At 37.6% G+C, this 27,166-nt stretch overlaps 1 protein-coding gene across 3 annotated transcripts; it reads right to left on the bottom strand.

Moving 5' to 3' along the window:
- Nucleotides 1-5,077: 5,077 nt before the first annotated feature.
- FGF5 (fibroblast growth factor 5) lies at nucleotides 5,078-25,078 on the bottom strand. 3 transcript variants are annotated; one of them, XM_032456939.1, is made up of 3 exons: nucleotides 24,341-25,074; nucleotides 16,875-16,978; nucleotides 5,078-6,098 (listed from the first exon to the last, which is right to left on the bottom strand). In XM_032456939.1, the coding sequence occupies exons 1-3, from the start codon at nucleotides 24,699-24,701 to the stop codon at nucleotides 5,751-5,753; spliced, it is 813 nt and encodes a 270-aa protein (XP_032312830.1). In that variant the 5' UTR covers nucleotides 24,702-25,074; the 3' UTR covers nucleotides 5,078-5,750. The 3 variants fall into 3 exon arrangements, with proteins under 3 accessions (XP_032312830.1, XP_032312850.1, XP_032312839.1); XM_032456959.1 differs by lacking the exon at nucleotides 16,875-16,978 and having other exon boundaries at nucleotides 24,341-25,078; XM_032456948.1 differs by lacking the exons at nucleotides 5,078-6,098; nucleotides 16,875-16,978 and adding an exon at nucleotides 22,277-23,093 and having other exon boundaries at nucleotides 24,341-24,848.
- Nucleotides 25,079-27,166: the final 2,088 nt, after the last annotated feature.

The raw sequence follows: 27,166 nt of genomic DNA on the forward strand, positions 1-27,166 counted from the left end.
TCTCACTCAGAACCAACCCAGTTTTATTTCTGAGTGATATAACAAATGGGGCAACATAAATGGGCATGGCTTTCCCTCCTAAGCATTATTTACAGGAACTGCAGGTCTCAGAGATTTAGAGTAGTCATTGCCGTGACTGTTAGTCTTTCATTACCTAAACAGAAAACATGTTTTCACCCCTTCGTAATGCACCTTGTATGCAAAAAAAAAAAAAAAAAAAAAGAGAGAGAGAGAGAGAATAGGCAAGGAACATACAACTTTTTGCTGCTTTTTGCTTCTAGATTTTAAACTCTTTCTGCCCTGTTAGGATGGTGGTTGTGTGGGAGGTTTGTGTTTCGTCTTCCAATACATTTAATACTCCAGTATAGTTACACTTGATCTCAGGGGCACTTTATGGAGAAGAATGCAGCACAACTAGCAAACTTCAAAAAATGTAAAGCTGTAACCTGTGTCAAAGCATGGAAACAAGTTATGGAATGCACACATCCCACAAAGAGAGCCTGGTGGTGAAACGAAGCAAGGTTGTTGAAGCAGAGCTGTAATTGCACCCCAGAGAGTAAAAGACACTGTGTTGCCTCCTCAGCAGAAATTCACCTCCCTGGATGAAAATCTGATAAATCTTCCAGTTTCCCACAGAGGGAGTGACAGAGAATTTAATGAGAAACACATTGGCACCGGACCTGTCACTGTGTGATTATGCATTCTCTAATCTCTCTGTAGGCGACAGAAAAAGGCGATCTTCTTGGAGATAGTTTATCTGAGAAAAGGGGGAAAAAGCACATCTAGAAACAAATTACCGAAAAGTAATGTCTTCACCCTCCCACTGATACCTACTGATGCCCCACCGGACTGCTTGTTTGGCCTGCAAATAGCAAAGTCATCGGGATTTGCACAGTAACCTATTTTTATGATTGCCAATTAAATTGAAGTTTCATACGATGACTGATTTATTGATACTTAAATGCAGCTTGCAAGGGCCTGACAGTTTTAGTCTGGACTTGGGATCTGTGTTTGAGAAGTCCAAGGACAGTGAGTGCAGCAGCCAGAGTTCTTACTCTTGTTGTTGGAGCCATTTCACATCTTACATGAAATTATTTTTTTTTTCCTCATGAAATTCTCTTAACCATCACCGTCATCTTCATCAAATAAATCTTATCCAGCACTTACATCCATCCTATAAGCATTTCTGAGCACTTGACATATTCCAGGAACCTACAAATATAATTATATAGGCAGTACTTTGAATAAGTAGAATGTCCAATAACCTCCACAAAGTGTTTAAGTCAAAGGAACACATTATTCAAAATTGCTATCAGCTAAGAGCATTTCTTAAGTTCCTTTTATTAGGCTGCACTTGCATTAGACAACGTGCAAGGAGAGAGCAGCTATATTCCCTGCAGAAGTTCAAAATCTGAGAATACGCTGGTGTTAACCTCAAGGAACATACTGAATAAGTATCAAGCCAAATAAAAACGTATTTCACCAACTGAGTGCCTTGAGCTCGCCAGCAGGGTCTCAGAAAATACTGACACAGTGGAATAGTAAGGGAATGGTGATGGAAAGTTATGTCATGAGCTATACATATTTGAAGGATGGTGTCAACAAGATTACTCATATTTCTTCATGAATTTCTAGAAGGCTTCATGGAGAAAGTGGGATTTTAGTCAAAACAGAGTTGTTCAAAAATTACATGTGTAATTAAGGTCTTAGAACTATTTATTATCAACAATGATACTACCCTGACCAATCCTATCTGGGTTAATTCAGATTTGCAAAGCCCCTTATGAAAAGATAAGCCCAGAATTGATCCCCGTTTTTTAAATCTCTTCACAGATCATTTTTTTCTTAATCTAAGACAAGTCTTTAAAAAATATCTGTTTATTACTGTTTTGACAATTTTTTTCATGTGGTTGTCTAGTTTCATCTGGATATAGATTTTTAGTTTTACCTGAAGAGGAACCATGCCCTCTTTTTGGTACTTCTACATTTGAAGATTCATGCAATTATTGATGATGAAGCTGGAAATAATGTCAGAGATCATATAGCGGAACGAAGCCCAGAGAGTGACTTGTGATAATTATACGGCAGTCAGGACAAAAGCCAATTGAATAAAATAAAAAGTATGTAAGACCTCTTGATTCTAACCTAGTATTTTTATGACATAAAATCATTTAAATAGCAATGGATGAATTGTAGTTCAATATTCTGATGGTATGTGTGGACACTGTATGTGATTCTTAGGTATAAAAATGCCTCCCCTGACTCAGGCCGAGTTCTCGTCCTTTCTCTCCCAGGAAGTAAGATTGAGGAAGTAACACTTTTCTTGCACAATGCCTAATCATAGGATAATCTTATTTCAAAAACTGACTATTACAATTAAACTGACTTCCAAAAGAAAAATAAAGGGGTCATGTTCATTTACCCAAAAACTTCTTTCAAAATTTGTAAAAAGATGGTTGGCTTAAAAATAGATTTTACATGATCAAAATTTAGATGTAGCAATGAAATAAATTTTAACGAAGGTATAGAATTCCTTGGACAAGTTATTTTTGTTTACTTCCCATCACAGCAATGTCTACAATACTGTTTCTTATTTTAAAAATTAACTGTACAAGAAATTTTCTGCAGCTGTAAAAAATGGTGCCAGAATTCAAGTTTTCAGGTAGTGCAATATTCTCATTTCCTTTTGAAAAATGTCAGAAGTCATGGCTTAGTCCTCTCTCTTTTGGAAGGGTAAAAATGTTCAGTTTCTTACTTCAATATCAACTTTATAGAAAATTTGCCTACCAGATTTATAGTGTTTTATTTTCAGGTACAAGAAATAAAAGCATCTAAGAAGATATAATTGTTAAATTTGGAAATTTTGTCAGTGTCCTTTATAACTGTCACACAGTTTTGAACAGCTGAGTCACCATAACTCAGCTAAAAGAACTAAGTTAATTTATATATACCCACATTCTCAAATTAGTTTCTTTAGAAGGAAGTAATGGTATATTTTGTGAAATAGAAACCACAGTGTTATCACATCTTATTGAAAACCTCTATCTCTGCTGATGTTCCAAATAAAGAATATCTTAAATTAAATTGAACATAATATAATTAATAAAACTGAAATGTTAGTCTGAAGGTGTTTGTCATCTCTCTTCTAGGCAAATGAGGTTTCTAAATTGTAAGGTAAAATTTGTTGACATTTTTAGGTGAACACAATCACAATTAAATAACTTTATTTAATGTCAGATAAATCTAATCACTTAAAAAATCACCAAAAACTACATAAGCAAAGATCTCCTTAAAAGGTGCTAAATATTAGTGAGGATTATATTTATACTCTACATGAAGTTTTTTCTACATGAGTTTTTCCAATTAATTAATTTAGGTAACTTTATGCTTCGGTGAGCTTTAATTAAATGTAATTGTGTATGGCCAGTAAACTCAAGATAAGTGTAATTTAAAGTTGCTTTTTTTTAAACTTTAGCTTGGCTTTAAATTTTGAAATTAATGAGTCCTGATTTGCATAATGTATATTTGGTAGCTATTCTACTTTAACCTTCATATGCTAATCAAATCAAAGAGTACAGATAAGGTGTTATTTTTTAGTTTAACATAAACTACCAGCAACATTTGCCTAATACAATATATGCACTAATTTAATTTGCTGTTAATCATCATTAATGTCGTTAATGTCCTTGTCCATTTAGGAACACATGTCTACCATTCTCCTGTCCTGCAATTTTATTTTTCACATGTACTATGAACTTGATACACAGTGCATAATTCTTAACACTATATTAGAATAAACTAGAGGATTATTTTTAGCTTTATACCATGTATATAAGGTGATATGCCAATTGGATAAGAATTGGACATACCTTGGTTTGCAAAATTTCATTGTTTCATTTAATCCAGGAGGTTTTTAATGTATAAATTAATTACGACTTTTGTAGCATTTTATTTTTTTTTTTAAAAATCATGCGTTAAATCCAAATGTTTAACCAGATTATTAGTTTTACAATAAGACACAGAGTATGTGTGTGATGTTTTAGTTGACGGATGGATTTTATATATTATATATAATATATATGTGTATAATTTGTTTCCATTAAAACAAAGCTATCTGCCTAAGTGGTAGTAACTTGAATTTTGTTGAGTTTCCACGTTGCGTTTGTGCACCAAAATAAACCATACTTTGCTCAAAAAATAAGTTTAGCAAATTCCTTATAAGAAATACGCTTAAATGCAAACCATAAACTTTCTGTGAACTCTTTTGCTCTTCCTATGAGACATTCTTTTAAACATTAGCTCTACCTTTCCTATTGCCTCATTTCTGAAGATAAATACTTATATTTCATAGAATTCCATAAAAATGACTACCCAAGAAAGTAAATTGTGTAAATTCTCTTAAACTAAATTGTCTGTGATTTATGCCCAACATTCAGTATTTGGGTTGGCAGTTAAGTGCCATTTTCAATGCATCAAATTCCCAAATTAAGTTTCCCGTATCACATGGCCAACTTTTTAAAAACATACATCAGAAAGTTTCCTTACAAAGGGGCAGATCTATTCACTGGGATGGTTATGTTTAGGATAGAAAACTCAAAGGGTGTTTGACTGAGTAATAGGAGTACTTTGACAATGGGACTTGACGTGGAAAACTGTTATTCCACTAAGTGGGTTGCTCCCTGTGGATCTATACAGTGGGGAGAGCAGAGGGTCATGGAAGAGGTATTTTAAGCACTCTGGTTTCATAGTGTATGCTTGAGGGACAGAATAAAATGTATTCATCCAGCTGTTAAAGAATGAGGGCAGGGGTAGATAAAAGGACAAGTGAAGGCAAGGCGGAATTAGTACCAGTAAATGCTGTGAACTCAGTGTGCTTGTACCTCTAATCCTTTCCTTATCTACAGCTTTCAATTCTACCAAAAAAAGTCCTTATATTTTTTCCTTACTTCTAACCCATTAAAGTCCAAGCACCAAAGAGATAGAATTCCATATACGATCATGAATTTACACACACACACACATACACACAAACACACACACACACACACACACACATACACCCAGGCTGAGCCTTTGGTGCTATTGAAGAGAATTTAAACATTTTAAGATGTAAAACTAAACTTACATGATCTGAGGTATGGTAAAAATAATAATAATAATAAAAATTAAAAGTGCAATGAATAAGAAAAATGAAAGGGAAATCCACTTGTTACAAATGGGCTATAAACACATTTATAATTCATAAACTGTATTCAAATGGTTGTTTTATGTCTTATTAATTAAAATAATAAAAGTAAGAAAATATGCTCAATGCAGAGGTATGTTTTTTTAAAAAAACAAAAAACAAAAGTTAATAAAATATTTTTATCTGCATCAAAATATTCTTTGGAAACCAAAAATAAAAAATGTACCATGTATGTTTTTTCAGGTTGACCTGTAAAAGTCAGAAAAGTACATAGTTCCCATCATTTAACTTTCTGGAACCAGAGTACCAGGACGCGTCAAGCATAAAGCAAAAGGCTTTATGTGGCACTGAATTGAAGCAGTGCGCTCTTCATGTTGGTACAAAGAATTCCAGTTCAGTTCCTATCAGAAAACGTTTTTGTTTCAGTCAGACTGAAACAAATGACCTGGCTTCGATGCAGTGTAGTAGAGCTGAAGCTGTGTCCGAAACTCTGTCTTCAGGGCACTAAAAACATCTAGGGAAACTCTTGAGGGAACTGCGCGGTTCCTCACGGCCAAGATGAGAATTATCCAAAGCGAAACTTGAGTCTGTACTTCACCGGGCTGGGGCTTCTCCGAGATGTGGAAAGGGGGACCTTTGGCTTGATGGGGTTAGGTGGCTTTTTCTTTTCAGGAACAGTAACTGTGAAAGAAAGTTCCGGCTGCTCCGATTGCTTAAATCTTGGCAGAAAGTGAGTGGAGATGTGCTGGGGTTTAACCCGGGGGCTGCAGCCCCGTTTAGCTTTCCCCCTCTTGTTCAGGGCCACGTACCACTCCCGCCCTGTGTTCTCAGTTCTGTGTATCGCTGAGGCATAGGTGTTATAGCTGTTCTCTTGAAATCGCTCCCTGAACTTGCAGTCATCTGTAAATCTGGCCTAGGGAAAAAAGGGAGAAGAAGAAATTCAAGTAGTGAGAGTATTTTCAGCATGTGATAAAATGAGGTCTTGTACTGCAAAGAAAAACCAGGAATTCCATGGACCCTTGCCCTCCTATGGCATTCTCTTTTATAAAGACACATTTTTGATGCTTTAAAATGACTATGGTTCCCATATTCCTACTTTATTCACCTTTGTAATGCTGATTTCTGCTTACTATGTACAATCATGACATAGTTATCAGTGAATATAAAAATGATAAGAACTCTTCATATACTTAAATTCTGTTTCTCTTTAAATTACTTTGGAAGTTTTAGTTAAAAATTTAATGTTTAATGTAAAATCTGGCCCCTCTTAAGCCATCAAGAAAATAAATACTGCTGTGTTACTAAGCAACAATTGCTGGGTGAAATACACATTCATTCAGAGAAATGGAGTCACATTATGCTTTGAAACAAGAATACATTTTTCATTGTTACCAGTGTGATTCATGGTGCTGAGAGAGGGGTAGCATATGGCCCTATTTAAAGTTGCGTATGTTAGAGATCTTCAGGAAAACATGTATTTTCACACAGTGACGCAGGAGAGTGTGTGTGATGCCAGGAAGAGAACAGTTACCTTTTGGAGTCACTTGTAACACTTCAGCCAGATCTCTCTCTCATTCTCTCTCTCTCTACACACACACACACACACACACACACACACACACACACGACATCTGTCTTGGAAATACTCACAGAAGAATGGAAAAAGCAGAGAAGTACACATCCGTCACGGTGCAGCTTGATAAGCGGCATTATGACAGCGGTGTGCAGAGGGTGCAAGGAGAGCATAGAGGAAGGGCATCTAAGAGGATGGAGGTGGTGGGAAGAGGGCAGGAGAGTCTTCCTAGAAAAGGTGATGTTTGAGCTGAGTCTTCAAGTACACCGGGATATTAGTGAGGCAGGTGACGTGAGAAAGGATTTTCAGGGAGCAGGAACAGTGTGTTCCCAGGGCAGTATACGTACTTCAGTGGGACTTCCAATCAGGATGCGTGGAGAAAGAACAAGAGATGAGGATGACAAAGTTGTCCAGTACAAGCTCTGTAAAGGCTTATTTTGTCGTATGGAAGAAACTGAACAAGCATGGTCTGGGCAGAAAGCGTGAGTCGGTGTCAGATAGACACGCGATCAAATGCCAGTTCTCTCAATTCAGTTCTTAGGTTTAGGCTCCTTGTCCACAATCCTTACACCCATAGGGCTTTTGTGAGAATCAAAATATTTTTCTTAGGAAAGGATCTGGAGTTTTCATCAAATACAAAAGGGTCACAGGGGCCATAGGGAGTGGGTATAGCTCAGTGGTAGAGCGCATACTTGAGCTCCTGGGTTCGATCCCCAGTGTCTCCATTAAAAAATACGAAAGTGTCCATAACCCCCAAATAATTAGAATTCCTAACCCGGACTAGATGACCAGGTTTCACAGTTTCAGGGAGCACCATTAGTATAAACTTCCTGGGCTTGGGAGTATCAAATATTTTGACACCTATGTATGTATAAGAATACTAAACACATAGATAGATAGATAATCTTTCTATATCAAACCCAGAGATTCTCTGCTGGAATTAGAAGTCCTTTCATTCCTTCGCTTTTCTAATAATGCCAAATTTTCTTCTGCAAAACAGATCACAGCACTGTAATCTGAAGGTCTGAACACTGCAAGGCAATCTACATAGAACTACCGTTGATGGCCACACGGAGTTTTTGATTTGTGCAAAGTCCTGGCAGTATCAGAAGATAACCAGTTTCAGAGCATTTCCAACAGCGTATTTATCTTACGTATGGTAGTTTCCTCAAGTTATTTACATTCAAGTGTAGTTCAATCAATAAAGTTTTTTTTTTTAAATATGAGGGCTATGGAACTATGTATGTAAGAACTCCACAAGTCTACTGGAGACTCCCTGGACAGAGTGTTTTAAAGATCCACTGCCTGTGGCTTTCTTGTCAGTCAGAAGCTACCAGCCCACATCTAGGATAAGGATACTATGCTGACTTCACTTCAGAAGAGCACACATTTATTGTTCCTGTTTTTTTTTTTTTAATTAAAAAAGGCTTTCTTATAAGTCTAATATAAATTTGTCTGCTTAGCACTTAAAGGGACTTAAATGCTCTCACATTCAATTAGATGATCCCAAAGTTTTATTTTAAAATAAAAGCTATAGCCATCTGGAATATTTTCTGCTACATAAAATGACAAGCGTTTTCAAAAGGTGTAGGGGATTTCATAAAAAAAGAGTGGCAGGTATACTTATCCTGCCTCAAATTATTTTCTTAAAATGCATTCGAAAACATTTTTAAAAATGTACAATACATCATACTTTGACCTGACTTCCACCCCTGTTTCACACACAAAAAATTATTTCCTGAAATAGAGATAGCAGTGATTGCTTTTTGCAATTTTGACAGATTTTTTTCAAGTGTATTGCATTATTTAACCTTCTTTTTTCCCTGACAATGTCAAAGAAAGTAAAAAAGGAATATGTCTTTTTTTAATTGATGTGGCCAACAGACACACACACACACACACATACACACACACATACACACACACAGTGTATTAACCTATAGCAATTCCATCTTACAGTCTTTCATAAGGGTGAAAACCCACTGATGCCACTCCTTAAAATTTTTCTATCTAAAAACTTTCTCTTTTCCCCCCTCAAGATTCTTGTTCTAAAGTTCTTTCTTAAGAGAAGCCTTTAAAGGGATGGCTGTTCAGGCTGTCACCTAGGGTAGAGATGATCAGAACGCTGAGGACCCACACATGACTGGCAGGCCCTTAGCCATTCCAAATCCCACATTAAAACAGGAGTAAGGCAGTCAGACTGTTTTGGCTTTCTTAATTGACTTCTAATTTAATGTTTTGTCTGAAAAATTCTTCCAGCTACAATGGAACAGAACCATTTGAAACAAACATTTCAGTGAGTTATTTCATCAAGAGATCTAGTTTCTTCTGGACGGATCGACTGTTCCTGTCAGTATTCCTGGCCCTGTCCAGACAAGATGGTGACCCTAAGTGGTACATCTCTGTCCCTTGTGTTACAAATGAAGCATCTCTACAGTAGAGTCACCAGCAGCATAGGCATTTAAATATATATACTTTACCATTACACAATTTTGAATTATAAATGTTTCAGGCTACTTGTAATTTTTGAAATCATCTTTGAATTATAAAAAGTCCTTTAGCAAAATATATTGTTTTAAAATAATAGAACTGGATTATTTCCTTAGAAAAAGTCAAGTCGACATGAAGACTTTTTGAACAGCTTAGGTGCGAAGTAGAGTGGTAAATCACATTTCAAATAAGCTGAAATCAGGATTCAAATCACCTCCACCCGCCCACCATCAGCCATGACAACAAAATCAATCATTAAAATGTTTGTAAAGAACCCCATCTTTGTTTCAAATTCATTTTTTTCATAAATTTATTCAGCAGATGTTTATTGACTGTGTATCACTGTGTTAGTTGCCGCTTTTACAATGAAAAACAATATAGGCTTACAGAGAAAAAAATGTGACAATGAATATACATATGTTCATGTATAACTGAAAAATTGTGCTTTGCACTGGAATTTGACACAACATTGTAAAATGACTATAACTCAATAAAAAAAGTTTAAAAAAAAGAAAAAAGAAAAACAATATAGGCAAGGTTCTGCCCATGTTCTTTGTTGACTTAAATTATTTTTCTCTTTAATTTTCCTTGATCTTACAAGTGTAAACACAAGTCACAATCAACAAGCCATAACTGCAAAATTAAAATGAAATGTTTAAATCAGCTAATTTCTATGTAACTTACAATAGTCTTGATTGACAAAATGAATAAAAATTAAATAAACTACTTTCCTTTGAATGTCCAAATTATTCAGAGGTGGCTCAGGGGGACACTTTGCTTTGATTCTACTCATCTGACATAGTGAGGGCACACAGTGGATTTTTAGAAGAAAGGTGAAATTTAGTTTAAAGAAAGTAAAACTTAGATATTCCAGAGTAGACTAATTTTGCTTAATTGAAATCCAACGGTCAATTAATCCAAACAGAAAATTCTTCCTGAAACAATATTTTTAAAAACTTTCAAAAAGCTCCTAACACAGTTTTGTCCCTTAGTGAACTTGCCCTATGATGATTGAGAATCCTGTAGCAAATGAGTTGAGGCTATGCTAACACATCCCAATGCTCATTATGTGCAAATACAGACATAAATCTGCAGTATGTCAAAGAGGCATATAGAGAGCATTGAATCTGGATGAACAGCAGTCACAGCTCTCGAGTTTGTGGGGAATTTAATCAATTTTAATGCTTTATTTCACTTTGATTTGCCTCTTTCTTCTGAAAAATTTTATAAAGGAGTAATGGACTAAATACAAATAATTAAAATATCATAGAATATAGACTATTGTTAAATAATTAAAATATTGTTATAGACTGTAACAAAAACAATTATAGACCAAACTGTGCTGTAAGCAAAGTTTTCCTGCTGCATACATTCCTACTTCCGGTTCCCCTGCCTCCTTTTAGTGTTTTTTGGTTCCCACCCCTACTCCTTCCGATGGGACTGCCTGGGGCAGATGCCCCAGGCCCAGGCTGTTTTGGATGGTTGTGCAGGATGTCCCAGCACAAAGGCATCCACTTTGGTGGTGCGTGAAGTCTGAAAGCCAGACCCTGCTCCAGTTGCCCCCTAGCAGAGAAGCCCAGAGCAAGGCAGCATCTGCCCAGAGGGGTGCCCTTGACTCTTCATAAGCGTCTCATGGGTCAGTTGTGGCCATACAACGCTACCTCCAGAGCATGGCCATGTTTCCTGCTTGGCACTGGACATCTGTGCTTCCTGTATCTCAGTCCTTCATGCTGAACAGCCAAAGGAATATACAAGTTGGATTTAATAATCCCTCAACCTGAGGTAATATAGTGAAGAATGCCAACTACAGGATTTCTCCTCCTCCGAACTTGATGAGTTGACTTAAAACTGCTCAGGAACTCGTGAAAATGCACATTCCCAGGCCCTGGGTCCAGAGGTTGTTTTAGTAAGTCTGAGGTGAGACCCTGGAATTGCATCACGAACAGCATCCTGTGTGACATTCAGGGAGGTGAGGTGAGAACCACACTTGGAAAGGCAGGGGGTAGGGTAGGACTTTCCTTTCTGCTGCTCTAAATAGCTCAAAAAAGCTGGGCTGTTGAGGGCTCAAAAAATGTGCCGGGTGTCATTATTATTTCATTCTCACCATAATTCCATGACTCTTAGGATGCTATTATCTGATTTTCCATCCAGAAAAGTAAAGAAAAGGATTCATCTAAAGGCTCATGTTTATCAAGTGCCAGGATAAACCTGTGAGTGAAATCTCATCTACTAATTCCTAGCGTCAAGCTCTTTCTGTAGTTCTGCACAAACCCAAGGGCATCTCCTAGGCTTGTATAGTCCTACCTGCCCTGAATTTGCTCCATGATGAAATGCCGATGAAAAACAAGAGCCAATCCCCACACCATCCGAGACATAAAACACCATCTCTCACTTTAGGCTGAAATGGATCTTTGAAGCTATAAGTTGATCCATTATACCCAGATTTCTTCAATAAAATAGGCCCTCTAGCCAGATTTACATAGTACGACATTAAGGGAAAACTGACATTTACTGCAAAGACAGAGCTCTGAACCCATTTTTAAGCCTGAATTCTTAGGTATTCCATTTTACTGTGTAAACTGAAAGCTCTGGGAGGGCAAGGGGAGTTTCTATTCAACGCCTTGACACAGCTCATGGTCTTGACTGTAAGAATGGAGTGCTTAATAAATTATTTTTTGATGATGATGATAACTATTACTCAAGCCCCCATTCCCCCTTTCAATAAACATGTCCAGCTTTAGGGGCTGCTCACTCCTCACTCTGCCCCCAGTGCAGGAAGTCCTGTCCAGACTCTCATCCCCGGCAAGCCAGCTGGCACCCTCTGAAACCAGGAAAGGAGGACGTTCTAGTCCTTGCTCAGGGCTGATCAAGCACACATTCCATGCCTGTTTCGTAAACTCTGCAATTAGCTTTCCTTCCAAACATGATCCCCTAAAACCCTGAGAAACAGAAATAATTCCACCACATGCTTCTCTATGCATCTTTAAAATAAGTTAAAATGTTTTTCCCCAACAGGCAATGAGCTATCAAGCATACTTTATGAAAAGACCAAAGAATACATGATAATCAACTTTCCCAAGATATATATATATATATATATATATACATATTTTTTTTTTCTTTTTAGAGAGAGAGAGAGAAAAAAAAAAAAGGCACAATAGGGATCTTAGAGATAAGATTAGGACCATTGGAAATCCTTGCCTCTTTAAGATCTTGAGCCTGGGAATTTTGCTTTCGGATTAGGTTCCTTGGAAAAACAAAAATACAGGAGATAAGGGACTACTGTATGCAAGACAAGTTTGAATCTAAAGAAAAAAAAAAGCCAACAATAAATGGGGTTTGAGGCTGGTCTAAATATCTGAGGGGGTCACAGCTGCCTGACCCCAAAATCAGAAAGTATTCTAAGAGAGACTGAAGATCTTCAAACAGCTGCCTGAGAGCAAATTCAGGAAACTCTGTTCTAACATTAAATGCTGGATACTTTCCAGGCACTATTCTAAGTGTTTTATATGTACTATCTCATTTAAAATGCTCATCTATAGCCGTGCATTGTTACTTTAGTTTTCTTCCTTTTATAGCTGATAAAACCAAGGGATAGAAAGATGATGTAGAAGGACACAATCTAGTTGTGTCCTTCACCACCACACTCATGAACTTTGACTCTTACATCTGGACCCACCTCAGATAAATCCAGAAAGGCTCCCTATGGGACTTTGGATAAAGACAACAAACCTGAGGAGAGAGCAAGAACAGAGTGAGGAGGGAGCATGAACAGACAAGCAGCCAGAGAGATAGAGGCAGAAAGAGAAGGATGCTCAGTCCCACAAAGAACGTCAGCCCAGAAATGAGTTAAGAAAGAGGACAGAGATCCCAGAGAAGGCTCTGACTAAACCTCATGGCTCTCAGGGAAGCAATTATCTGCTCCTACACTCAAAGATTCCCAAGGCGTCTTGAGAAGGAGACCAGACACCTCCATCCTTGTAGAGAATGCTGAAAAAACCTGCATGCTAAGCATTTGGCTTCATTGCCTGTTTAGGGTATACCAGTAAGGGTTTTAAGGAGAGTTGCATGTAGATTAATATGAGTTTGTAGACTGAATGCAGGCAGGGAGCAGCGCACACTGAGATGGTTGACCTTCGAGTAAAACTTCTCTCACCGAATTAACAAACTTAGCACACAAAGGAAATCAGCATAAATGTTGCCTGAGTCTAACTGTTCTAGGCTGATACTTCTGTTTACCACCTTTGTGTCCACCAACGATGAAGCATTTTCTACATGAAGATTTTCTGTGAACAAAACAGATCTCTGTTCTGAAAGTTCATTCTAAGAGGGTTTCCCCAAGCAACTCATCATCACATTGAAAACCAACATTTATAATACTTGGTGATAAGTTCTGTGGCAGACCCATCTCCACCTTTCTAGACTTTAAAATCAAGTACTGGAGATACAGAAGTAGATGGAAAAAAAGATCCCCAAGAAGAGGTTGGAATGAGAGAAAGAAAGAGAAACATGGAAAAATATTCTAAGGATGAGCCAGAATATTCAGAATATTCATTCTTTAAAATGTAATATAAAAATATTATTAAAATATGCAACTATTAATTCCTATAAAATAATAGCTGAAAACAGTGTATTTGTTCCAAACAAAACAAAATATCTTCTTTCAAGCTTTCCTCTATCAAGCATAATAGCATTTAAAGGAAGAGACAAGTTTGAAAGTATGTAATTCTGCTTCAATCACTTGTTAACTGTGTTCACTTAGGAAGATATTTAACATCTCTGAGACTGTTTCCTCGCCTAACTATGTAATGAGATAATGTGAGTGAAAGACCTTTCAAAGAAATATGCAAATACTTTATCTCTGCCTAGTAACTAACTTTTAATAGTCTGATTGTTACTATAAAACCCAAGTTGAAAATCTACAATTATCTATGAATATTTCTTGATACACTATGGATTTACTTTCCCCAGAATTATATGAATACTTTACATTTATAGTTCACATTTACACTGTAAATAGAACCCTAAAGTTATTGTCTATTAATTAAAAATTTTTCCAGTTTCATTGAGACATAATTGACATACAACATAGTGTAAGTTTAAGATGCATAATGCGGTGATTTTATGTATATATTTTTGAAACGATTATAAAGATACTCTTTAAATGTCTCAGCACAATTATTAATTTAAAGCAACTCACTAATAACATATTTAATCCTTAAAGTATAAGGGGGTTTAGCCTTTTTTAGTGGTGATGAAACTTTGTAAAAGCCAAAATTAAATAATTATATTTAAAGTTATAAGACCAACTTTTTAGCATGTTTAACTAGAAACTTAAAACAGGAAAAAAACATTTGGCATAAAACTGATCATTGTTAGGATTAAAACTACTTCTAAATTCAACTTCCTTTAAAGAAAATCCACTTTATAATTTAATTAGGTTTCCATTTAGAGAAGAAGTGCTAATAAAAGCTCAGATAAGAGAAAGTGGGCTTGGACAATTGGTTTAAAAAGAATCCACATAATCATAGGGCTTAATATTTTATCTACAATTCAGCTCAAAGTCATCAGAATGACTTTTATATCAAAGGGCTTCAGTGAGTGACAAGAGCAAGACTTGCTTTGTACTGTTTAAAAGTCATTATTCCATGAAATAACTTTAGCCTGCCAAGATGAGAAAGAATAACAGATGCTGTTTTTGCATTATCTGCATTATTTCGGCCAGCCATCCTTAGACATTTGGGTCAAGTTTCTGGAAATTTGTTACTTGCATTTGACAGAGGAATCATGTATCCTAACCTCTCGGTTTGACCTTTCTAATTGGCATCCATTTGTAATACTTCGCTTTCTGTTGCAATTATCCTTAAGCTGGCCCAAGTTAGTCTATTTTTTGCATGTACTAGGACATGAATCAGAGTATTTTAAAAATTTAGATTTTCACCAAAAACAAACAAATAAGAGAAAATTTCTTTTCAGGCATTGCATATTATTATGATGCTAGATGTTGAACATGTTTCAATCTTTTACAACCTTAAAGTAGATTGAGGAAAAGTTATTCAGTGCAGATGTATTTGACCATTGATTTTTATTCTGTATGTGGATTTTTTAAAAATCAAGTATTTTAAAAAATAAAATGGCATGTTCTACTTTCCCATAGCAATGCAGAACTTTGCCTCTTTTATAAAATTAATAATAAATAAATCAAAGAGTAATTACTTTGTGAATACTATATTATAGCTTGTTAGAATATAAATAACCAGCTCAGAAAATGAAATAGGTAAATCTGGTAACAATTCTTGCAATGGATGATCAAAGAAGTTGATGACTTTCCATTTATCTTAATATACTGAAATTTTAGTAGTTTATTACATTTAGATTATATTTAAATTATTATATAATAATATATAATATTTATTAAGCACTTACAATGTACCTAAAACTGTTCTTAAAGTTTAATGTATATTATCTCATTTAATCCTCAAATAACAGTAGAAATAGCTTGAATTCTATGATATCTATGATAACAAACCACCTTTAAATGCTAAGGAAAGGAAAACTAAAAGTCTTAAACATTGAACCAAGTGAAATTCTCCCTGAATTTTTTTAAAGGTCTGTAGGGTAAAAGTCATAATTAGTAAGTTTCAATTGATTGCACTTGATTAAAACATCTTATGTATTTCAAAACCTGGAAAAATGATATTTCTCCAATTTATTTAATGAGAATTAAAGGGAATAAGGATCAAAGGATTAGTTTTAAAGAAGAATTGCTGTTTAAAAAGATTTAGTGTGACAAAACCTAGTACACTACAGCAAAAGCATAAATCACTTTTAAGGACTGTGCTTAAGTACTAATACTATAATAAACAGAATCTGTGAGTGGGAAAAGTCAACTAAATGTATTTTATTATCTTTAAAATGTTTTAATGCTTCCCAAGTAATGCACATTTTGAGAACAAAACATAGAAATCAATGATTTGTAAATTGATTACAAAATGTATAAGTGGTCTGAAGAAAATTTTAAGAGTGTAAAATTAGTCTTCATAATTTTAAGAAGTTTTTGATGCAACAAAAATACAAGATAAAAATCCCTCAAATGAATCTAATAAAATTTCTCTATGACAGGTCAAGCTCATCTCATTATTGGTTTCTTCCCTCCGTATTTCTTAATTTGAATATGTTTTATTAGACTCCATCTTTGACATCATGATTAGTTTGTAAAATTAAGTAAAAACATGATCTACTGAACACACACACAATTCACCATAAACATGTTAACTGAAAATATAATATAATATACTATTTTCATAACATTTCTCCTCACTTGGACCATTTTAAAAAAATAAACAATGACAATCACTTAGAGAATGCTATTTTCAAGTACACTAATCCTTAAAACTTTTTGTGGAGTCTCTATTATCTTTTCAAGTAAATAAAATACTTAAATGATTACTTACAAAAACACATACAATTCTCTTGGTTAAAGGTACATATAATTTTACAAAAACAAAAACATTAAGTAATCTGGGCAAATTGTCCTATCTACCAATTTGGAAAATCATTTCATTCCAGTTTACAAATGTAAAATCTCTACAACACCTTTAGCAAATATAAAGTGGTTCTACTTACACTTGCATGGAGTTTTCCTTTTTTTGACATCGCTAAAAATTTGTTGCTGAAAACTCCTCGTATTCCTACAATCCCCTGAGACACAGCAAATATTTCCAAAATACCTAGGATGACAGAAATCCCAAAATAAAACACAGACTCCTCTATATATCATTGTGAAGAATTAAATTTCTGCATAGATTCTTTCCATTCTTTATTACTGTGATTTTTAAAAGTATTTAACATCCTTATTTTTTGTGACATTCATTATGTAAAAGAAAAAAATGTCTAGCACTCAAGTATTCTTTAAAATGATAAATTTCAAGGTTCAAAAATTTAGTTGTGCTTCATTAGTAATGCTTTTTTTTTCTTTACGAATATGTCACTTTTAGTAAGCAGTGTTTGACCATAGAATCTTTTCAAGTTCTAAAGGAATGGAAAAGACATTTTAAAATGTTTTACAAAATAATTCTCATGCATTGTTTTTGTCAGAGAAAATAGAGTACTTCTAATATTAAAGGATATAAAGATTGTACTCAGGACTAGTATAAACCTTGGAAAGCCTTGAAATGATACTTATTTAATAAAAGAAATCCCTCTTCTCAAATTATCATAATTATAAAAGTACAAATCAATATACATATCATGATCCATCATTTAGTGAGTAGCTCATTCAAAGATTACACATAACATACTGAAAGCAACATAAATAATTCGGGATTATTGGCTCAATGAAGTGTTTAATGGATTATGGTTTCAAACATCTTGCATTTTGAATGACTTTTCTGGAAAAAAATTTAATGAGGTATTTTATTACATTATTGTTCATATTTGGTATTTCATAGTATTATCAACTCGATGTCCTTCTGTCTTCTGTAATAATTTGAAAGCCCACATCCACTGGGTCAAGTGAGTCACAGACAACACTTCATAGAGAAGATGAAACTCAGAGTCTGTACATAATTGGAATTCCTGGCTGTTTACTGTGAACTCATATATAATGTTATATGAACAGGAGAAAAGCATAGTGCTTTTTATTAACAGCCTACAACAAATTAAAAAAAAAAAAGGCCAAAATAATATAGTTCATTAAAGCTTTTAAAAAGGCACCTAAGAAGAAAGGAAGGAAACAAGCAAGGTTGGGAGGGAAGAGGGAAAAAACATCTCAATATTTCAATCTGTATCTTGAGCACATATTCTAATTAGGATATCTCAATAGGATTGTGTCAAATAGAGAAATTCACCATATTTTCTTAAAATAGCAGTCTTCCCCTGATGAATTTGGAGTACATAAAAATTATTCAATTTACCAAAAAGTAGTGTGTTGTGGATATACATATATAATACATAGAATTATATAGATGAATATCTTTACAGCACACTTATGTTGCACAATGTGACCTAATAACTATAATTGCAGCAAATCCTGCCACTTATTTATTCAATTTATTTTTAAGATTTGTTAAAAATACTTGATCAGAAAGTTCATGGAGGAACTATTGTTCTTGTGATAAGCGTGCTTAGCCTGGGGTAAATAAAATGCATCTCAAGAAAACTGCAGCTACCACTTTATTAGTGGATGTTTCTTTAAAATGAACAAAAAATATGTAAAAACTATTAGAAAGAACCTACTTTTGCTTTTAGGAAGAAACTCTTAAAAATATGTTTTATAAATTCATTTCTTCAAAATATTTTCAAGGTGCTATTTATAATAGATTTTGCTATGTGAATTATTTGACTGTGATGCTCACCCAAAGATTTAGAAGCATTATCATTTTATCAATAGTAACAAAGCACATAGAATGCTTTGTAAAGATAAACTTACTATTCAATATAATATGCTATAATAATATTATTAATAAAACATAAATAGAACATTGGATACAAAGTTATAGTTCTATCAAAATTACAGAATGATACTGAAAACAACATTAATAATTTTGGATATTTGGGAGATGAGGGGGTGAATGTGACTACTGTGTAAACGTGTATCAAAAAATGAGACAGAGAGAACATGAGAAATTGTCTATGTGTAGAATGACAGATGCAAAAGAGACAATATGGAGTTGATAGAAAAGGAGACTCGATTGTGTGTTTCCCCCAATTTACTCATAGTTTTACATTCTAGAGGTTTTTCTATACCATTGTCTGGAAAATCACCTAGTTTTGTAAATGCAAATCTATTGTGTATTAGTGAAAAAGAATACATGGTAGCATACAAGATAAAATTCTCATTAAGCATAAGTGTTTGCAGGCTAACATTTAAGAAGCCACAGAAAAAGGGATCTGTAAATACTTGTTTAATGGGAACACTGCTCTGCCTATGTAAACTGTTGGTTTCTGACAACACATTCTATTTTTAAGAAAGACCTATTTTTGACTCAGCTTGTTTCCCAACACACTATACATTCTGTATGTACATGTTATGTAAAATTTGCACTGTAATAAGTTTTAAATATGGGCAAGATGAAATCATATACGTGAAAGTGTTATTTCACTGCATACCGCATGGCTTCTTTTCTTGTAAGTTCCAGTATAAAAAATGTTACAATGCCTGGAAATAAAAGAATTTTATAATTTTAAGAAAATTCTATTTAATTGAAAGCTTAAAAATGTATTTTTACATGTATCATTCTATTTAAAATTATGAAGAATGCAGGAAAGAAAAAAGATGAGATTAGATGAAATAATAGTTTTTTCACAGAGGCAACTTTGGTATGATCTTCTAGATCTTAAGGTAATTATGCTGTAATATTGGGCACCCTGTTAAGATCATAGTCTCCAAAGTAACCCCCAAAGTTATTTCACAATGTCTTTTTTTCTAGAATATTGGAGCATATTCTGCAAGCCTCACAATTCAACTTCCTGCCTCCTCACCAAGAGATCACAGGCCTGTTGATTTTACTATGCCAAATCTCAGTAACTCCTTAAAGCATTTTAAACCAATGTGCATTAAATCACACATATATATAAATCCCAGAAAACATTTCTCTAAAACTGATTTTTTTTTCAATTTCAGTAATTTCCTCACTCTTATTAGGAGTCAGTAATAATAAACATGATGGGAATTTGCAATTCACATTAAGGGAGCCCAGATGGTGTCCCTAAACAAAACTGCAGATGGCCATGTGTGTCACACAGATCATAGATAGTCAATAAATTTGTTTGCTGAATTGGATTGTTTCTTTGACCTTCTCACTACCTCTCTTCCTTTTCAGGACACCCCACATGTACACCTGTATGGACACATGTTTTCATTCTCTCCTGCTATTTTGGCCCTCTAATGCTGAGGAGTGGGGCAGGGGGAGAGGATCAGTATAGTTAATTCATGTTAAAATGCAAGTGACAAAGTGTTCTCTTTCCTAGGGTGTTCACATTTAAGAGGATCAAAAGAAAAAAGCAGTGCTTAACTGAAGGGATTATTAGCTCTTGGAGGAATTTTGGGATTGATATCTAGGTTCAAAGATACAAGAACTTGGTGTCTCAGATTATACACACACTATTTAATCAACTCACTCACAAGCATAGGCATGTGTTACAAAGTAAACTTATTCCAGTAAGAAAATCAGTATCTAGATTTTTTTACTTAGTCCCCTCTAGAATTTTTAATATAATAGACTTTATTATCAGTGGTGGATCCAATTATGTAAACTTCTCCCTTTTCTCTTTTCTTAGTTAATAAGAATGACAGATACTCCATGTATTCAGAAGCTTTCAACAGCTCGTCTGAAAATCCTCAAAGAAAAATCATTTAAAAATGAAGTTTCTCTGCTTGCGTTCACACAGCAGGAGATATGTCATATCTTTATCAAATCCGAGTCTTAATAATCCAATTAATAATCCAGTCTTCACTGATTACGTTAGCAACATAGGAACATCCTGCTTGAGATTTTCTATATAGTAGATAAAGTTTCTGGTTTATTTAGTCTTTGGGGACTATATAAAGGTTGATACTACATGACATCAAAATTGATAGTGAATTCAGATTTTTTTAAATGAGTAAAACTGAGGGTTTGGCTTAGCCAAAATACATGATTGGAATTTCCATATTTTATGTGAACACTTCAGCTTTGTGTAGCTATAGCTTTGAGCTTTTGCTCCCTAAACTGACAACTACTTTATTGCCTATTCTTCAGTGGCTCAAGGTAAGTCAACAGGAGCAGTGTGTTGAAACTAAACTTGAAAGCATAATAATTGAAGCAAAATATGTTTCTATTCAGTACTAGGATTTTATCATCTGTCTTGACCATCTTTCTTCATCCTTCCCCAGTATTTCCTCATAATAAGAGTTTATGTACAATGAGACTGATTCTTTTTTCTGTCTTCAAAGCTTTGGAGAACTATTGTATAAGAGAACTATTGTATTTCAAAAACCTATGGCCAGTGTACTTCTGATGGTGAAACTAGAAGATATACACAGTTTGCAAAAATTAGTGTCCAATGATGGTTGTAAAACATTTATACACACATGTATTTATCTGTTCTGACAAACACAGAAAAATTTTGAGTTTAAAAGCAACTATTAGAATTCAGCTTCATGGCAAAATTTTGACTCTTTTCTGAAGTAGCAAGCTGTGACAGAATAATGTTTTTTTGTTTTTTTGTTTTTTATCATTGATAACTCAGACAGTAGAATTAGAAGATGAGGTAAAACTCTGATGTATCCTCTATGGTCCTCTTGGTCCCAAAACTCTCTTAGTGTCTCTAGAGAGACCTGGACAATTGTTTCCTCACACACTCTAACCAACAGTTTGTAAACAATGCCTTAGTTTACATATGAATCAGGGAACCATCAAGTGCTGTCTTCAAAGAGGTATATGACCAACTGCAATTGGCAGGTCTGTTTTTCTCTCACAGCTTCTTAAAGACAGAGATTCATTCTAAACTTCCAAATTACATGTTGTCCTTTTAACATGACATATTTCATAAATTCTCCATTGATCAATGGTTGCAAAATCGTATGAAATAGTGTTAGACACTCAGACATCACAAAACTGAAAATCACCATGATTTAAACAAGTAAATTTTACTCCTCAGTGAGAAAAACCTGTAGAAGGAAAAAAAAATCCCTCAATGAACCCCAAAGTAACCCAAATATCAAGTTTGGTGAGCTAGGTACCCTATGCTGGGTACACGAATAAATGGATGAATGAGTCAGTGAATGATCTCAAGCCATGTGAAAGATACAGACTAAACTCTGAAAGGCTGCTGTAAACTGGAATGAATTAGGAAAGTGTTAGTTAAATTAAGAAAGTTTTATTTAGGCACTTTAGTTTTGTTTATGAAACAAAACAGTGTTACAAAACAGTGTTACAAAACAGTGTTTTGTGCCTGTTCTTTGTTAGATACCTTTCAAAGTGGATTTTAAAATAAAATGTGCCTTAGAACTAACAAATACTGGCCAATGTCTTCTTTAGCTGAATGTATTCTTTGTTGAATTGTTCTCATTTTCTTTCCTATATTTTTCTACAACTCCCTCCACAAGGCCTTGTCTGCAAAAGTCCTTGTCTCTCATGGTTTCTTCCAAGTGAAGAGGATGAGTATCTTGGGAATAAGTCTGGTTTTCAGAGATCCGTAGCACACCAAAACACATGCCAGACACATCCTTTTACCCTCCCTGGGATCCAACCTGCTGCCCCTTGCAGGCTAACTCTAGATCTTCCCTTGGGAACACAGAAGTTATCCTCTGTTGAGGCTGCTTTCTTGGATAAACTACAAGAAGAACAGAATAGAAAGAGTGTTCCTGTAAGGAGAAAGGGGGAAGATTACTAGAAGTGGGGAATGAGATTTGAAGTCTGGAGCAGGGAAGAGTTGGGTGGGCCAAAATGAGAAGGCCAATGGAAACACTGAAATAGACATAACTCTTGTCGACCTGAGATCTTGGGAAATTGTCATTTGCCCTAATTGACCTTGCCTTTTGCCACCAAAGACGGTCAGTTGTTGAATAAGAGTGCAACGAACCTTAAAACATAAAAGTCAAGCCCCCCTAAGGAGAGTGTGGAAGGCCCTAGCATTCGGTGAGGGGATGTGGAAAACCCTCTCTGGGGTTCCGTGCTCCAGGTCACCTCGCCACATGCGACATAGCCAGCTGGAGCGGCAGAGACCGGAAGACTAGTCGGAGACAGGAGACGGGCGTGGACTCGCTCCCTTTCTGGTGGCAACCAGCCGCCGGCCCACCGACCCCCGACCGGAGAAGGTGTCAGATGCCAGCTCCGCTGTGGCGCCGGCGCTCCTCCGGAGCTTGGGAAAGAAGACACGCAATTGACCGTAGGGTCATCGGTTTAAAAGACGGATAAAGTTAAGCACACCTGGGAGCCACCAGGCTGACACTATGGGAGCCAGGAGACCCTGCGCAACGCTGTTTTCTGGCCACGTTTCCGCTCTCCCGAGTCTCTCAGAGGCTCCGACTGTGCTTCTATCTGCTAGACTAACCCCGGCTGGAAGAGCAATCCGGCCCTAAGGAGGAAAAGGCCCGCAGAGATACCCCCAGTCCCGCACACAACCCCAAATCATCTCTCCTCTTTGCAGCCTAGAGAGGCAGTGAGAGGAATCAGAGTGGTGTGGAAACTCAGATGGGGTAGAAAGGAAGAGGAGATGAGGAAGGAGGGAAAAAGAGGGAGCTAAAGAGAAAACTCAGAAAATTTTAAACTTGGCTTTAAAAAACCTACAAAATTTTCATCTACAAAATTGAATCGCCTCTGAGTTTCTTCTAAAATAAAGTTGTCCTTGGGGACCAAAGGCCGGCCACTCTTTCTCACAAGGTCTGGTCGTGGTCTCAAGATATTAAACATTGTTAAACCCAACTCCTGAATTCATAATTCGAATGTCCATCACGTCCTCCCCTCTAAACGTGTCCAGTTTTCTAGATCACGGTCTTCTTCGAAGCAAGGTATGTCTTGTCTCCCATGTAATACACACATATATAATATAAATATGCAAATATGTACATATTTATAATAGATATACAAGTATATATATTATATATAATATTAATTTGGGATTTATGGTAGTGGTTGTGGGGAGGGGAGTATGCGAGGTTTGATTATTCTTAAAAAAAACTATTATTTATGGGCAGGGAAAGGAGGTGCACATTGATGCTCAGTGTAAGATACTATTCTGGTAAACAGAAGCAGAAAGTAAACAGAAACTAGAAGAGGAGAAAGAAAATTCGTGTTTTTTCTCCAGGCACAGGCTGGAGCTCCTCTTTGGGACCAGGGCAAACTGGAAGCAAGGTGCCTGTCTGTACCAGCCTCCGGATAGCCTACACCTCAGGAATCTCCATTCCTCATAATCACAAGAGGGGTAAGCGTGTGCGCGCCGTGTAGACGGATCTCCACCCAACCTGCCCCGCCGTTTCCAGGGCCGGCTGGATCCCAGTGGCCGAGGCTCGGAAAGGTGCGCCTGTGGCCCAGGGAATAATCCGCTGTCCCTCCCGAATCTCCTGCCGCCCGCTTAGGACGGGTTTTGTAGGAGAGCAAGCAACTTACTTAACATATTGGCTTCGTGGGAGCCATTGACTTTGCCATCCGGGTAGATCTGCAGATGGAAACCGATGCCCACTCTGCAGTAGAGGCTGCCGGTCCGGCGCCCCGAGGGGCTCCACTGGAAACTGGTCTGCTCCAAGCCGCTTCCTTGGCTTCCCAGAGAAGCCGCGGGGGAGGAGGAGGCAGAGGAAGAAGAGGAAGACGTCGTGCTTCTGCTGCTCCAGCTGCTGCTGGCGCCTCCCGGGTTCCTAGCAGTGGCAGCCTGTCCGGGTTGCCCTTTGGGGACGAGGCGCTTCTCCCCGCGAGCCCAGGCGCTGAGGATCAGGTGGCTGAGCAAGAGGAGGAGGAGGAAGGACAAGCTCATTCTTCCAGCCGCGGGGGTCCTAAGTGCATCTTGTAGGGCTGGTTCTGGGCTCCGCAGCCCCCGCGCGGCTGCGTACCTCTGGCGCTGCCCCCCTCGCCGCACCGAGTGGACATAGCCTTGGGAAAGAGACAGGGAGAGGGGGTAGAGAGAGGGAGGCCACCCGAACGGATCTCGGCGCTGGCACTGGGATATTTATAACGCCAGTGATCTCACTGCTCCTTGCACGCCTGCGAAGCTTCCCCTCACCCGCCGCTTTGTGTACTCTCCGGCCGGTGCGGGGAGGGAGCCTCGCCGTCCCGGGGGCGGGGGTGTGGAGGAGGGAGGAGATGGGAGAGGGCGAGTGGGAGGAGAAGCCGGGCGGAGAGAAGCTGCACCCCGCCGCTGGGCGCGCGCACACCCGGGCCACGCACCCCAGCAGTTCTCACGCGCCACACGGCCATCCTCCACTCGAGCCAACGCTGCGCGGAATTCAGCTCCGCGCGAGCACTGTGTCCTCCCGGGGCCGCGACGGGAACGGGAGGTTGAGACGCGGGAGTGAATCTTGTCCTTTCCCACCTCTGCCGCACGCTTGCGTCCCAGCAAGGCACTCTCGTCTACCTAGGATCCAGCTTCCAGGTTCCCTTCCCTTTGCTGGGAGGACCAGACTATCACAACACTTGTCCCGGGAATCCCTCGGGAACTGCTCCCGCCGGGGATCCCAACGCTGCTAGTGCTTGCGACCAAGAGCCAAACAAGTATTCCCAGCCCAACTTGGGAAGGGTTTGGTGTGGCGCGGGGGAGGAGGGGACTGTTTTCGCTGTTGTTACTACTGATTTACTAAAGAGCTAATGAATGCATTTACTCAGCGTTTAGAGAGCCACCCTAAGCCATTACGCCTGAGCTTGAGCTGTTTTCCTGTTGTAAACTCTTGGTCACGCTAAACACGATGCTGCTGAATTTGTTTTTGCTTCTGGGAAGCTCTCGGTCTGTGTCTGAGAGGGTAAGCGCACACGCACATCACACTGAGAGCTGAGCAAGATAGGCAGGGTCTGAGCACCCAGCACATGTGACTAACTGTCCAGTTGTCCTCTCTCGCCCCAGGATTCCCTTGGCAGGAAGGATTAGCTAACGGCTCGCTTCAGCTTACTCAGAGCTGCCATTGACTGAAGGGCCGACCCCAATGAATGATTAATGATGCTCACACTGGATTTCAGGAAACCTGAGAACCGGGAATTTCCATGTATGCCATGCCCCTACTGTCATTTATCTGAGAAATATACCTGGCTTACATTCTTGAAATATTTCTGTCTGAAAATATATCTGAAGCTTTAAGCTACACTCTGATACACTATTCATTGGTTACTTTAATGAAAAGGCTGTGATTTTGACTGATGAAGTCGATTCACATAAGCCAAGGTTGATGCTAAGTTGTGGCTTTATCCATTACTGAGTACCCACTTAAGGATTCCTATCTCAATAATGAAAAGCATATAAAACACATATAGGTTTTTCAGGATTGGAAGTCTTTCGTGGCTACATCAAGGCAGCTTTAAACAGAACGTTACCTGGACAAATTAGCGAAGCCACTAGGGGGAAGGAAGGGCATGTCACACATAGATGTGCATAGCCTGGGCACAGTGCTCCCAACACACTGTGTAGGATGTTTTTCTGGGCTAAACACCTCCTTCTGTTTCCACTGTGCTAAACTCAAGCTCTATGATTCTGGCTTAATTACCGTGGGGTAGATAGATGCTGACAAGGCAATCTTGAGAGTGGACATTGAGAACAGACAGGTTGCCTCTGAAAACGGTCCACTTGACTGACATTGCCCCTTTCCAGGATGAATGATTGTGGGATGCTGGGCCTGGGCACTGTGCCTTCTGCAGGTGATACCCTTGATTCTGTGACAAAGCTGTCAGGGTTTAAGACCTGTTGGTGCTGCTGGATACCATCAGTAAGTTCCCCTGCATGTCACACAGTATACCACCCATGCCTCAAGTGGCAAAGATTTTCCAAAGCAAATCCAGCTTGCATCTCCCCCCTTCTCTTCCCTAGGAGTCTGCTGAAAGGGCAGGAGACTGACTAACCTTAGACGCACTATCAGCCTCCTTCCCAAACTCTGGAGGCCAAAACCACTCAGGCAGAGCCTCTGAAACTGACATTCTGCCTTTTCTGCTTTCTTTCAGCTTCTCAAGCACCACTCCCAGTGAAACAATCATTCTTGTATCCTTCTCGTTCTCTACAAGATTCCAGCTGGGGATTAAACTTTTGTCTAAGGATGACTTAGGAAGGCCAAACCACTTGCTCAGGTTTTAGCTCACCTCAACCTGGAGGGTGTCGAGGTGCACTCCGACCTCTCTTGGGTGCAAGGGTGAGACTTTAGGAAAAGCCGAGCGTTCTCCAAGCAGAGAGAAGTGACCAGCTCTTGTGACTGGGTTTAGCAAACCACAGATCCTAGGTTTCTTAACTCTCGTGGATGCTCGGGG

Source organism: Camelus ferus, chromosome 2 (genome assembly GCF_009834535.1).
Source record: "Camelus ferus isolate YT-003-E chromosome 2, BCGSAC_Cfer_1.0, whole genome shotgun sequence".
NCBI classification, from domain to species: Eukaryota; Metazoa; Chordata; class Mammalia; order Artiodactyla; family Camelidae; genus Camelus; species Camelus ferus.